The sequence below is a fragment of the Carassius auratus genome, chromosome 47 (assembly GCF_003368295.1).
Source record: "Carassius auratus strain Wakin chromosome 47, ASM336829v1, whole genome shotgun sequence".
In the NCBI taxonomy this organism is placed as follows: Eukaryota; Metazoa; Chordata; class Actinopteri; order Cypriniformes; family Cyprinidae; genus Carassius; species Carassius auratus.
The window spans coordinates 6,406,047-6,420,335 of NC_039289.1; the positions used below are offsets into that span (position 1 = coordinate 6,406,047).

General features: G+C 37.7%; 1 protein-coding gene across 1 annotated transcript; it reads left to right on the top strand.

The window, feature by feature from the left end:
• The first annotated feature begins 5,380 nt into the window (after positions 1-5,380).
• On the top strand, positions 5,381-7,509 carry LOC113064607 (mast cell protease 1A-like). The gene is made up of 5 exons (XM_026235444.1): positions 5,381-5,447; positions 5,544-5,694; positions 6,554-6,695; positions 6,824-7,078; positions 7,182-7,509. The coding sequence occupies exons 1-5, from the start codon at positions 5,387-5,389 to the stop codon at positions 7,338-7,340; spliced, it is 768 nt and encodes a 255-aa protein (XP_026091229.1). The 5' UTR covers positions 5,381-5,386; the 3' UTR covers positions 7,341-7,509.
• Positions 7,510-14,289: the final 6,780 nt, after the last annotated feature.

The following is a 14,289-nucleotide window of genomic DNA, read 5'->3' on the forward strand; positions in this document are numbered from 1 at the left end:
GGTTGTGGTTTTAGAGGCTCTTTGTAAAGCTCAAGAGAAAATCAGACCAATTGCTTGTTTGCTACGGTCCTCCTAAAAAGGGTTTTCCTGCCTCTAAGCAGACCCTAAGTCATTAGATAGTTGAGGCTATCAACGTATCCTGTGAGTATCCATGTTTTTAAATGATAGTATGCTGATTAAGTTACTGCTTTGACATGACTACTGAAACTAAGGTCTGTCTCCAGAATCACACCAAGAATCCTGACTTGATTTTTAGTTGTTTGACCCCTAGAGTGAAGGTATGCATTCACCTTGAAAACTTCATCTTTGTTTCCAAATGCAATAACTTCAGTTTTTTCCTTGTTTAACAGAAGAAAGTTCTGGCACATACAACTATTCATTTCATCAATGTATTGGCAGAGGGAGTCAATGGGGCTTTAGCCTTTAGGAGATAAGGCTAGATAAATCTGGGATATCATCAGCATAGATGTGATAGGCAATTTGGTTCATTATTTGCCTTAGTGGGAGCATATACAGGCTTAACAAGAGAGGTGCAAAAATTGACCCTTGTGGGACTCGGCATGTCACGGACGTCCACTTAGACTTATACTCTCCTAGACTCACATTATAGCCTCTCCCTTCTAAGTATGATCTGAACCATATGAGTACCATCCCAGAAAGCCCGACCCAGTTTTCCAGTCTCTCTAGCAGTATGTTATGATCGACAGTGTCAAAGGCAGCACTGAGATATAGCAATACCAGCACCAATATTTTGAGTCACAATTTAAGCGTATATCATTTATCTTAATGAGTGCTGTCTCTGTGCTGTGATCCAGTCGAAAACCAGATTGAAAATTGTCTAGGTATCCATTTGAGTTTAATTATTTGTTCAGTTGATTAAAAACAACCTTTTCTATAATTTTGCTTATAAAAGGAATATTAGATATTGGTATAAAATTGCTCAAAATTATGTTATCAAGATTGCTCTTTTTCAGGAGGGGCTTAACAACTGCAGTTCTTAAGGAGTTTGGAAATGTCCCAGAAAGAAGTGAGGCACTCACCACTTCTAAAAGATCTGCTTCTAAGCAGTTAAGCACACTTTTGAAAAAGATGTGGGAAGTGTGTCAAGATAGCAGGTTGACGATTTTAGGTGCTGCAATTTGTCTTCCAGAATTTTGCTATCAATTGCTTAAACAATAGACATGGTATCTTGTTGATATTGTGGCCTAATCTGTCTGACCTCTGCATTACTTGAGGATGTGCTAATTGCATTCCTGATATTGATGTTCTTTTCAAAAATGAAGGATGCAAACTCATTGCATTTGCTGTATGAGAGCATTTCACTGGGATTCTGACCTGGGGGGTTTGTCAGTCAAAAGGCAAAAAGAGTATGAGTGTTATTTAAGTTACTGTTTATAAGGTTTGAGAAGAAATTCTGTCTAGCTGTGGCTAGTTGCACATTAAAAGCATGAAGGCTGTCTTTATAGATGCTATAGTGAATTTCAAGTTTTGTCTTTCCGCCACATCCGCTCGGCTTTTCTGCATTGTCTTTTCATAGTCTGAACTGCTGTTGATCTTCTCCAAACTGATTTCTGTCTGTTTGTTTTCTTACTGACTATTATTGGAGCAATATCATCAATAACATTCTTAACTTTTGAGTTGAAGGAATCAAGGAGAATATCAACAGAGTCTGCAGCAATGCTTGGTGTTAAAAGATATAGCCTCCATAAATAGCACACTTGTGTTCTCGTTAATGCATCTCCTTCTGATAGAGACTGATCTAGATTCAGTTCTAGGACAACTGTGCTGAGCTCAAAATATCAAAGAAAATACAGAAGTGATCAGATAGTGCCACTGTATGTCCTTAATATCAATGGATGAAATGTTTAGACCCCTACTGATGATTAAGTCTAGAGTGTGTCCACCTTTGTGTGTGGGTCCATTGGCTCAAATTAAAATATATAGATGTGAATCATCACCCTAACATTTTTTAATTGGATGAATTAAACTTTTGTGTGTGTGTGTGTGTGTGTGTGTGCAAGCTATAAGATTGTGCCCCCTGTAGGATGATGTGTGTAAATGCACCGATTTATTTATTTTTTCAAATTTTGGTGCTGATTTGAAATATGTTACAGAATCACTAGTTTTTATTTTTTTTTACATTTTGAGGTCTGTACTACATTTGTATATATGCACTACTTATGTAGGCCAAAAGGTGCAAACCCATGAATGAATGCTCCAAAATGAAGAAAACTTGAGCAGCTTTCCCTTGCTCAGGGAGTAGAGTGCAATGAACACTGTGTAGGGAGTCTAGGGACATGTCAATTGGAACAGTTATTAACAGTAGTTAATTAAAAAAATACAAAATTATAATACTTCATGTCAAAAGGCTGATGAGTCCCACTCATTTTCTATAAAGACCACAAACATAACAACTATCATGCTAAAATGCCTCATAACTGTTCTATCTAGCTTCCTCACATACATTTTTAACCATGTTGCCTCCTTTTACAGCTTCTGACACTTGTGGTTGGAGCTCATCAGCTAAATGTCATATCTATCTATAATGGCAGTGCACTTTTACCACATGGACTTCAATCTGAAACTTTAAACAGAAACCTATCTGTAGCTTTAAGCAGAAACCAATCTTGAAAAAATTGCAAGTTGCAAGGGAAGTATATAAGTAATGCATTAGACTGAATATGCAAAATACAGCTTTTCACGCTTTGACTCACACTTTCACATACTTTGAATAAAGATTGATATAAAGATAATAAGTCTCTCAATCACTCATCATTTTTTAAAACAGAGGTCTTCAACCCTGGTCCTGTGGACCCAATGTACTGCAAATTTCCAATCTCCTTCAGGTTACCTGTGTGTGTATTTTCAAGTGATCTTGAAAGGTGTGTTTGATTAGGGTTGGGGCTAAATTCTATAGGCTCAACAAGACCTCTGTTGTTAAACGAACACTCCACTTTTTTTTTCATATATATAAATAGTCTCATTTTCCAGCTCATCTAGAGTTGAACAGTTGAATTTTACCGTTTTCGAATCTATACGGCAGATCCCGAGTCTGGTGATATTATGCAGCACCTGAAAATAATTCCAGTTAGGTAACTTCCAATAGCCTATTTTCAGGCACTGCGTAATATCACTGAACCTGCTGCACCCATGGTCAGACATGGGCAGTATTTCAATGAAATGTATTTTAAATATGTATTTAATTACTTAAGTGTATTTTGTCATTTGTATTTTGCAGGTGTGGAAAAAATAAAATGTAGTTTGTAACAAAATATTTTGAGGGAGTGTATTTAAAGTATTTCAAATACTTAAATACTTAAGAAAAATCACCATATGCTTATCACCATAGTAAATGATTTTGCCATATTTTCGGTCCGATTTTGGCAATTGCAGTGTTCAGGTTAGATGCACGAAAATCACGTGACACCCTGTAGACCGGGCTCCCTCCAAGAAGAGAATGAGTTTTGAACACATAAGAAGAAGTGGCGCTGCTCCTCTTAAAAACGGCATTAAGGTAAAGTGTTTTGTGATGTGAAAAAATTTACAGTCTACACACACATATTGCACACTGAACGGCATTATAGAGAAAATAATTGTTCCTAATGAGATCAATGCACTGTGTTGTCATTAATAAAAGGACATCATACCTATTATGAAACCGCGCCAGCGCGACTGCCGTAACTCCACTGAACGCTCCATGCTAAGCAAGCGTTCACAATATAACATCCATCTGCAGTTTTTACACTTTTTTAAATGTAATACATATGAAATATATTAATATTCAGTCGGATTTTACATAAAATAATCATCAATCCTATTGTTTTTTAATAATTGCGCACGCAGCGCAATTCTATTTCGCAATATGATGTTTTATAACAAAGTTCGAGAGGAGCAGTCACAGTTCATTAACCTGATTAACACAAGTGGAGACCAATCAGTAATCAACTCATGACAAGGCATAAATAACAGCAGAACCTGCCTCTGTTCATTGACAGTTTTCAGCATCCCTCCTCCACCCCATTTCTCACTTATAGATCCATCTACTCTTACCACAACCGGGGGGAGTACTCTGGGATCGGGCCACATCCCGAGCTCAGAGCTCTCCACCCGGACAGCATAACAAATACGCATAAACTTACTGTATTAAATATACATAGATGTGAATTCGTGAATCTATGGAAGTTGGAGTCTACTGTTATTTTTTCCCCCTCTGGAGTACTAGCTTATCCCCAACATTTTCTGCAGTAATACGTTAGTTCTCCACTGATCTGAGCTAATGAGCTGATTACCTAGTGAGGTAGGGGTCCCGGGAGAATAATATATACTACAACTCTCAAAACCTATTTTAAAGGTCAGGCTATAGGCCTACTGTAGTAGGCTTAAAGGCATTCATTTAATGTACATTCAGTAAAGCAATATGGTGTGCATTTTCCTGTAGTAATTATGAAGAAGTAATTGATTTAAAGTCAATAGATTTCATTCTGGCTAAATGTTTTATTAATAGAGCTTACTCTTTGGTGTGTAGTAATTTGAATTATGGCTGTGTAAATTGCAACTGCTACTATTTCTGTTATTGACCTTTCAATAAAGTTATGCTATTAAGGGCAGCCTACCACACCATTGATGTGAACTCAGCTATACATGCCATTTACGTCAGAGGGAGCTATTTCAGGCCCTGTTGAGATTTAGAGAAATGCCCATGCTGTTTTATTTTGCTTTTTTATTTTTATTTTGAATTTACACATTTCTCATATTTGTGTTATTGCTACTATTTGTGTTATTGATCTTTCAGTAATAAAAAAGACATATTAAGATTATTGTGAGAGTATTTTTGTATTTTCAAAATACTAATTACTTGTATTTTATTTAAATACATTTTTCACATCAGTATTTTGTATTTTATTTTGTTACATTTCATGAGCCAGTATTTGTAGTTTGTAACAAGTTAGTTTTTGATGTATTTGTGCCCACCTCTGCCCATGGTACGGCAGCAAATTTCCTTGATTATTACACCGGAATGAGAGTACTGCATAGTTCCTAGCCATATCTGCCTAGAAAATGCAACTTCTCATTTTTTCTCATGCAGTAAGAGAAAAACACAGCTAGATGTAAATACTGCTTCTTTGTGCTCAAGGTTCTGTGCACTATGTGCAATTTAATAACTTCAAATTAATCAAATGGCACAAATCTTTGTGGTTTGATAATTGAATCCTTCCAATGAATTCTCATAAAGCCACAAGTATTATCAAATATTACTATCTGAGATAATTTTACCACAAGCTGAAAATAACAAGTTACGGGAAGCTCAGTTTCTCCACCCTCCTTTATATAATATTTCAGCTGAATATAAGGCCAGCGAGAGTGCATTGATTCACTGATTGTCTTCATGATGACCATCATCTCTCTGCTCCTGCTGGCCTCTCTACTGCCACACCTGACCTTCACTGGTGAGACTGATCAAACACAATTCTAATAGCACAAGTTTTATATAAGACAGTGAGGAGGAACTGTAACAACTAACACTATCTTTCTCTCATTCTCAGCTAGTGTGAATGTGGGTATAGTGAATGGCACGGAAGCAAAACCTCACTCCAGACCTTACATGGTGTCTGTTCAGATTGACAAGCATCACGCCTGTGGTGGATTCCTCGTCTCTGAGAGATTTGTCATGACTGCTGCACATTGCCAAATAATGTAAGACAAGTAGTGACTTAGCTAATTATATATTTTAGATCATACAGTATTAGGTAACACTTTATTTCAATAGTCTTCTTTAGACATTCTACTAACTATAAGTAACTCTGCAGCTATCAGTCATAAGATTATTAGTAGACTGTCTGCTTCAAATCTGCTAACACTTTAGTTTGATAACAGACATTCTACTGACAATAAGTAACTTAGCAAGTATGTTAACTTGTTTTGCTACCCCAACACGAACCTAGCAATCTACAAACACTCTAATTAGAGTTAGTTGACATGTAGTTGCAAAGTTACCTAAAGATAGAAGAATATATAAAGTAGACTTTACTGAATAAAGTCTATATTATATACAGTACAATACAATACTGCAACTTTGCTACACCAAAACGCAAAAAAATATACAATCTGAGAATGGGTTGCCTCACTTCTACTTTATATTATTATAATACTACTATTACAAGTTAGTAATTATATTTTAGATTATATAATACATATATTAATTAATTTAAATAATAATTTTTTTTATATTTATATATAATTTTTTTTTTTTATATTTAGAATTATATTAATGTATTATAATTTAGGTAATAAAATATATTACAAATTAATTAATTAATTATCATTATTTACTTTGCATCAATATAATAATAATAATAATAATAATAATAATAATAATAATAATAATAATAATAACAATAATAATAATAATAATCTAATAGGAAATTGTTATTAAACAAGCTAAATAAAAAAAAAATCATAAATAATAATTACATTTCATGAAAACGACTACAGTCCAACCAAATACTGTACTGTAAAATAAGCTATTGCTAACTAAAGCTTGTCTTTTTAACAGTTCTCCAGCTCTGACAGTTGTGCTAGGTGCACATGAGCTACATAAAAAGGGCGAGAATTTAGTCCGAATCAAAGTGGAATCATCCCATCAGCATTCGGACTATAACCCAGAAACACTTCGTAATGACCTCATGCTTTTGAAGGTAACAAACTGCACTTATTTTAGTTGACTTTCGTAAACTTGCATGCAATATAACAGCCAATCTATAGTATTATGGATGATGATCAATTCTTTATGATAGGGATGCTACCATTTTTTTTTTCTTCACAGTTAGAAAGAAATGTTCAACTTAACGACAATATCAAGCCGATATCCATACCAACAGAAGAAGGTGATATCGAAGCAGGTTCTGTTTGCAGTGTCGCAGGCTGGGGACTTTTAGAAACTAATGGCACCATAAGTGATCGCCTCATGGAGAAAAATGTGATGGTCATGGATAACAGAAAATGTGAAAGCAAATGGACGAAGACAGACTTTTCAGCTTCCCTGATGATGTGTGTTTATGGAGATGGAGGAAGCTGTGTGGTAAAAAAACAACATTCACTAAATCTTAATGTGTGAACTGGTTTCAGTGAAATTAAAAATGATGACAGCATGTGACTGATATATTGATCTGTTTTACTAACAGGGAGATTCAGGAGGTCCTTTGGTTTGTGGAGACACTGCTTTTGGGGTCTCATCTTTTGGTGACCGTAAACTCTGTAATTCACCAGAGCTACCTGAAGTGTATACTAAGATTTCAGCATATCTTCCATGGATAAAGAAAATAATTGGAAATGGCAATTAAATCTTGCAGATGAAATGGGGTGATTTGTTTTCTTTTTGTAGTCGATTTCCCAAAAAATCTTACTTCAATAAACATAATATGCATTGATATACTGTCTAAAGATTTTATTTAATCAGAAATTGTATTTTAAACCAGATATGATATATAAACATTTGATTTGGTATTTGAAGACAGCCATTACAAACATAGACAGAATAATACTGAAAATAAAGGCAAAAGTACATGCCTGTTGACTGTGCAAGATTTTTTTTCTTTTCTAATCAAGAAAAATATACTGTTCAAACACACACACACACACACACACACACACACACACACACACACACACACACACACACACACACACACACACACACACACATATATATATATATATATATATATATATATATATATATAAAGCACAAGGTTGGGGGTTCGATTCCCCGGGAACACATGATATGTAAAAATTGATAGCCTGAATGCACTGTAAGTCGCTTTGGATAAAAGTGCGATTTTTGCTGTCGTACGAGTTTGCATGCGATTTTTTTCAATCGCGTGGAAATCGCGTATGCTCGTATGGTCTCAGCTCGTATCATTTGCAGAGATGTATAAAGTACTAGAGACCCAGACTTAAAGTACAAGTTCTCTATCAAAAAAGTGACTTGAGTAGAAGTTGAAGTGCTCTTTAAGCACCACACTTAAGTAGAAGTACTAAAGTATTCAACATTTTTTCTACTTAAGTATTGCAAGTAGTCTATTTTAAAATTTACTACTCAAGCACTGAAAGTAAAAGTAGAAGTATTGTGTTATGTAGCTTTTAAAGAATGTAGTCAAAAGTTTGAACATATTGTTTTTACTATTGCAAATGATTAACCTAAAGGACAATCACAAATCCTTTGACTGTAACTTCTTGTAAACAAAAAACGGTTACTAGGGTTAGTTCACCCAATTTGCAAAATGATGTCATTAATAACTTACCCTCATGTTGTTTCGAACCTGTAAGACATCAGAGGGTCAGTTAGAATTATTTCAAGCATCGAAAATACATTTTGGTCCAAAAATAGCAAAAACTACGACTTTATTCAGCATTGTCTTCTCTTCCGTGTCTGTTGTAAGACAGTTAAAAACAAAGCAGTTTGTGATATCCTGTTCGCGAATGAATCATTCGATGTAACCGGATCTTTTTGAAACAGTTCACCAAATCAAACTGAATTGTTTAAACGGTTCGCGTCTCCAATATGCATTAATCCACTTGTTTAATGCGTCTGCCAGTTAAAACAAACCAATATCCCGGAATAATTCATTTACTCAAACAGTACACTGACTGAACTGCTGTGAAGAGAGAACTGAAGATGAACACCGAGCCAAGACAGATAATGACTCGTTCACGAGTCAAGAACCGTTTCTGTCAGACGCGTCCGATTCGTGAACCGAGGAGCTGATGATACTGCGCATGTGTGATTTAGCATGAAGCAAACCGACACACAGAGCGTCTGAAACTCTGAACCGAACTGATTCTTTTGGTTATTGATTCTGAACTGATTCTGTGCTAATGTTATGAGCCCAGCAGGTAAACCGAAGGCTTGCAGTCAACGCCAATGACGCCACTGCGTCGAGCGCAAAAGAATCGGTGAGCTGTTTTCTTCAACTGGTTTATTGAATCGAACTGTCAGAAAGAACTAACGTTACTGGTCATCCGAGAACCGATGCAACCGGTTCTTGACTCGTGAACGAGTCATTATCTGGCTCGGCTCGGTGTTCATTTCTCTCTTCACAGCAGTTCAGTCAGCATGCGCAGTCTTTTTAATTGCTTGATTCGCTCAATGATGTGCCAGCTTCATCAAACCTGCCATCTACAGTTCTGGCAGTGGTTTGTAATGGAATGATTCATAACATTTTTATAATTATAACGAGTAACGATGCAGCACATAAAAAAAATATTGGAGTAAAAGTATTAAACTCAGCGAAAATATGTACTGAAGTAAAAGTGGAAGTAGGAGAAAAAAATAATACTCTAGTAAAGTACAGATACCGCCTTTTAGTACTTAAGTACAGTAGTGAAGTAGTTCTACTTCGTTACTATACATCTCTGATCATTTGCGATGAATTATGAGCCGAGCAGAGTGGCTTACGAGCACTTCCCGACCTCCTGATCATTTTTAAACATGTCTAAAAAGTTTGTGAGCTATTGGTTTGAATTCGTGACATGTGTCCGGTTGAACAAGCCGATTTGTTGATTTATCTGAAGTCGACCAATCACGAACTAGGAAAACCACAGAAGAAGAAAGACTAATAGACGGCAGCGCCACGGCGAATGTGGGTAACTCACTGAACTCTAGCAGGAACAGCGAGCGCTGTATGATGTTTCTAGCAACGTGTACCATGCTTTTTAATCCTCTCTCTCTCGCTCTGTCTCACACACATGCATATGTAGTTTACAGGGACTCTCCATAAACGTAACGGTATTTTATACTGTATGTCCCCATACCTCAATCCATCACGGAAAATGCATGTTTAAAATTTCTATTAAACACCGTATAGTATTTTTAAAGCCATTTGGTTTACGAGGGCACAGGAATTGTCCTCACAAACAATGTTTACATTGTAATACCTATTTCAGATATTTATTAATCATATACAAGAACACACAAACAGGGTAACCAAACGTCCCGGTTTCCTATTGCTGAAAAATAACCTGTACGTGTAGGAAACAGTCACGGCTCGTACCAATATTTTATATGCAGTTATGAGAGAGGGAGAGCAGTTATATTAGGCGCGTTCCACTTGAAGCACCGCTGCACGCACAGAATGATCACCTGTATGACATCAAAGTTCCGCGAGAGCGATTCGAATGCATTGGATATGTGTGCTCTCTTATCGCTCTCGCGGTACTTTAATCATACTTTAAACCTTCTGTGCGTGCGGCAGTGCTTCAAGTCGAACGCGTCTGTCAACCTCGTCCGATTGCTTCTGGAATTCGCAGGTTGTAATATCGTGTCTTTAGTAGAATCTCTAAAGAAGACTATCAAAATAAAGTGTTACCTTATACTGTATGATCTAAAATATATAATTAGCTAAGTCACTACTTGTCTTACTTGCTTTGGCAATGTGCAGCAGTCATGACAAATCTCTCAGAGACGAGGAATCCACCACAGGTGTGATGCTCGTTAATCTGAACAGACACCATGTAAGGTCTGGAGTGATGTTTTGCTTGCCTGCGCTTATAACATCTCAAAGAGAAAGGAAAATTTTGAATTGCATCATATGAGCTCTTTAAAAATTATATAAAAAGGGTGGAAAAACTGAGGTTCCAGTTACTCGTTACTTTCAGTTTATGGTAAAAGTAGCTCAGAAAAATTACATTCAGCACCTTTAACAGTCTATGTCATCTTGTGGTATTTTTTTAAACTGTAAGCAAGGTCTTGTTTACACTACATTCTACCTTTTTTCATGTATTTAACTTCTAGCATTTTCATGTCAAACATTTTAATTATTAGCTCCGACTTATAAGGTCTTCCTAAAAGTCTTTAGCAGTGAAGTTAGCATTTCTGCAGTTTAATACACTTTTACCCTATGTCTTGTAAGCAGGAAATATACTATCTTTTGAATCAACGTGGTGAAAACATCTTGTCTGCAGGAAATTAATCAGAATCCTTCCTTTCTGAAAGTTAGGAATAGGCCTTCATATTTGCAAAATATGTTTTGACATGCCCTGACATTTGTGGGTTTTTTTTTTTTTTTTGCTTATAAACATTTCAGACAGGACCACTTTTGTAAGTAACTTAAGTTTATTGAACACAATTTATCTTTGGCGGTATAGTTCCTTATAGGGCTGTTGCTCCCAAATTAATTGAACATAAAGATGAAGAGCTTAAACATTAACCCCCCAAACATAATGAGAGATATTACTGCCTGGAAAAGAACCCCCCCCAAAACCATCCTTGTTCCATTGCTGTAAAAGATAAAAGACAATATTATTGAGATATTCTTAATGCAGCTTACTGGCTAGCAGAGGGGTATAGAGTCCAGTCCAGTGAGCGCATGATCTGAACACAACTGTAGCTGTCAACGCCATGTGTGATTAATTATAATGCCAATAATACCTACCCTAATGCTGGGGAACCCTGCATAAAGATTGAATGCATCGTAAGCTGATCTTAAATGTATTCCACAATGACACTTTCATACATTTTCACTTTTCTCTTTAAATTGCAACAGTCTTAAGATTTAGTTTAACTGAGCAGGGAAAATTTTGTTAACCTTTATATGCTCAAAGTGCACACAAAACAGCAGACTTATTTAGTATTTAGTTCTCAGTTTACCATAATTTGTCATTTTCGAGCCAATGTTGACTGAGGCAGCCACCTCCGACAAGAAGGTTTTTTCTCTCTCTCTCTTTCCTTTCCTCTGTCGGAGAGCACACATTAATAAAGAGCACACTACAGCCTCGATTTTATTAAAAAAAAATTCTTACATTTTTTTTTTATTAAATCTTGAAAACACTGCATTAAATTTAAAGCATTTTCAAGGATTTCAAGCACCTGTACGACCCTGTATGACGGCAATGAAAATCATGACTTCATAAATCAATTTGTCCAATACATTCTTTCAACAGAAATGTGATTTTGACGGCTGTTGTTGGTGCTCATGACTTAAAGGGATAGTTCACCCAAAAATCTAAATTATGTAATTAATAACTCACCATCATGTCGTTCCAAGCCAGTAAGACCTCCGTTTATCTTCGGAACACAGTTTAAAATATTTTAGATTTAGTCCGAGAGCTCTCAGTCCCCCAACTGAAACTGTGTGTACGGTCTACAGTCCATGTCCAGAAAGGTAAGAAAAACATCATCAAAGTAGTCCATGTGACATCAGAGGGTCCGTTAGAATTTTTTGAAGCATTGAAAATACATTTTGGTCCAAAAATAGCAAAAACTACAACTTTATTCAGCATTGTCTCCTCTTCCAGGTCTGTTGTGAGAGAGTTCAAAACTTCATGTGATGATTGCCCTTGATTCAAGCCTTCGGTTTACCCGCATTACAAAAGATAACATAACATTAGCAAAGAATCAGTTCAGAATCAATCACCAAAAGAATCAGTTTGGTTCAGATGCTCTGTGTGTCAGTCTGCTTCACACTGAATCACACATGCACAGTATCATAAGCTCCTCGGTACTCAAATCAGATGCATCTGACAGAACCGGTTCTTGACTGAGAACACTCAATCTTTTGTTTGTTATCTGGCTCGACTCGGTGTTCATCTGCAGTTCTCTCTTCACAGCAGTTCAGTCAGTGTACTGTTTGAGTAAATTAATTACTCCGGGATATTGGTTTGTTTTAACTGGAGTGTCTGCCACATTAACAAAGTTAACAGCTTAAGTCATTTGTGGATTCATGCATAAAGTTAACAGCTTAAGTCATTTGTGGATTCATGCATATTGGAGATGCGAACCATTTAAAATGGTTCAGTTAAATTTGGTGAACTGGTTCAAAAAGATCCGGTTACATCGAATGATTCGTTCGCGAACCGGATATCACAGACTGCTTGCTTGTGGCAAACAAATCCACTTCCGCCCTCCCGAATCGAACTGAAATCATTTGATCTGATCCTGGGTGAAGCCTCCACTCTCCTTGAGGAATCCTGTTCCTCGAAAGCATGTTCACTCCATGGTTCAGAATACCGGGGATGTGCGCCGCTCTTATGGAGAGAAAGTGTCAGTCCGCCCACAACAGTAGACTCGCTGCCTGTTTGAACAGAGCTCTGGAGCACATGCTGCCCTGGTGATGTATGTACGAGACCACAGACATGTTCTCAGTCCGAATCAGTACAAGTTGCCACTCCAATTTCGACCGAAAGACTTGCAGGGCTACCAACACTGCTTCCAATTCCAAACGGTTTATGTGTCACCTTCTCTGTGACTCTGACCACAGAACTGAGGCAGGTACGCTCAGGCGCACTACTCCCCAGCCTGAAGTTGACAAGTTCGTTGAGGAAGGAACTCCTGGGCTGATCTGAGGGGAGATTTCACTCTATTGCTCCCTTCTTGGGCAGACTGAGAACTTCCTGTCTAAGAACAGGAAGGTTTTGGGGGCAAAGTCATTGACAGGACCACGCCATTGAAGCGGGGAGGTCTGTGCTTGAACTGGAGAGAATATCCATGGTGAATTATTCTCAGTATCCAACACCCGGAATAGCCTTCCTAGCATCCATTAAATGACACAGCGGACGCGTTAGCTCTACGGCCACCATATCCACTGATGGATTGTTTTGACCAGGGCCCCACTCCCGCGAGGCTCGAAGCATTGGCCGGAGGGTGGTTCGTGGTGGGCATTGTATGGTGTGGCACTCTTGCGCCCTCGAGAGGCCATTATAATCATGGGTTGTGGCTCTGCGCTGCTCTGAGACAAGGTGACAGTGACTGAGTGACAGTGCTGGGTACAAGAGGAAGAAAAAGCTCTTTTGTTGATTGTATACATGCTTCAATTGTGGAACTCACACAAACAGCATTTAAACACATAGCAATCGTCGCCCGTAGGAACATGGGGACATGATGCATTTGAACATGGCGCTTGGGGGGTTGGGCTTCCCGCGCTCTCTCTCTTCCACTTTATCGGTCCTTCAGGCAGACTGCTAAGTGGCCGAGGATGGGGCGATGGCTCTCTCGCGGCACGGGCTGCTCAACTGACCCTGACATTTCCTCCCAGGCCCTTATGACTGCTGGTTTCAGTTGGTTTCAGCATATCTGCTGTACTGGCGGACCACTCTTAGCTGGGACGTATTGCTTAGCTTCTTTGACAAGCTATCCAACACAGAAAAACTTAAATTGTACCTTTTTGAGGTGGATGAGATGGGATTCCAGCCGATAGATAAACAGGGCAGGCAAGCAGAGCAAAGCAGGCAGCAGGCAGGTAAGTAGGTTGGTAGTAGCAGACAAAGCATGGACTCCAGTAGTCCAACAAACGATTG

Bases quoted from the DNA above. Each gene is read 5' to 3' on its own strand.
- LOC113064607 (XM_026235444.1), top strand. From the start codon at position 5,387: ATGATGACCATCATCTCTCTGCTCCTGCTGGCCTCTCTACTGCCACAC. The intron at 5,448-5,543 runs GTGAGACTGATC...TCTCATTCTCAG, and splicing joins GCCACACCTGACCTTCACTG to CTAGTGTGAATGTGGGTATA. The intron at 6,696-6,823 runs GTAACAAACTGC...TTTTCTTCACAG, and splicing joins ATGACCTCATGCTTTTGAAG to TTAGAAAGAAATGTTCAACT.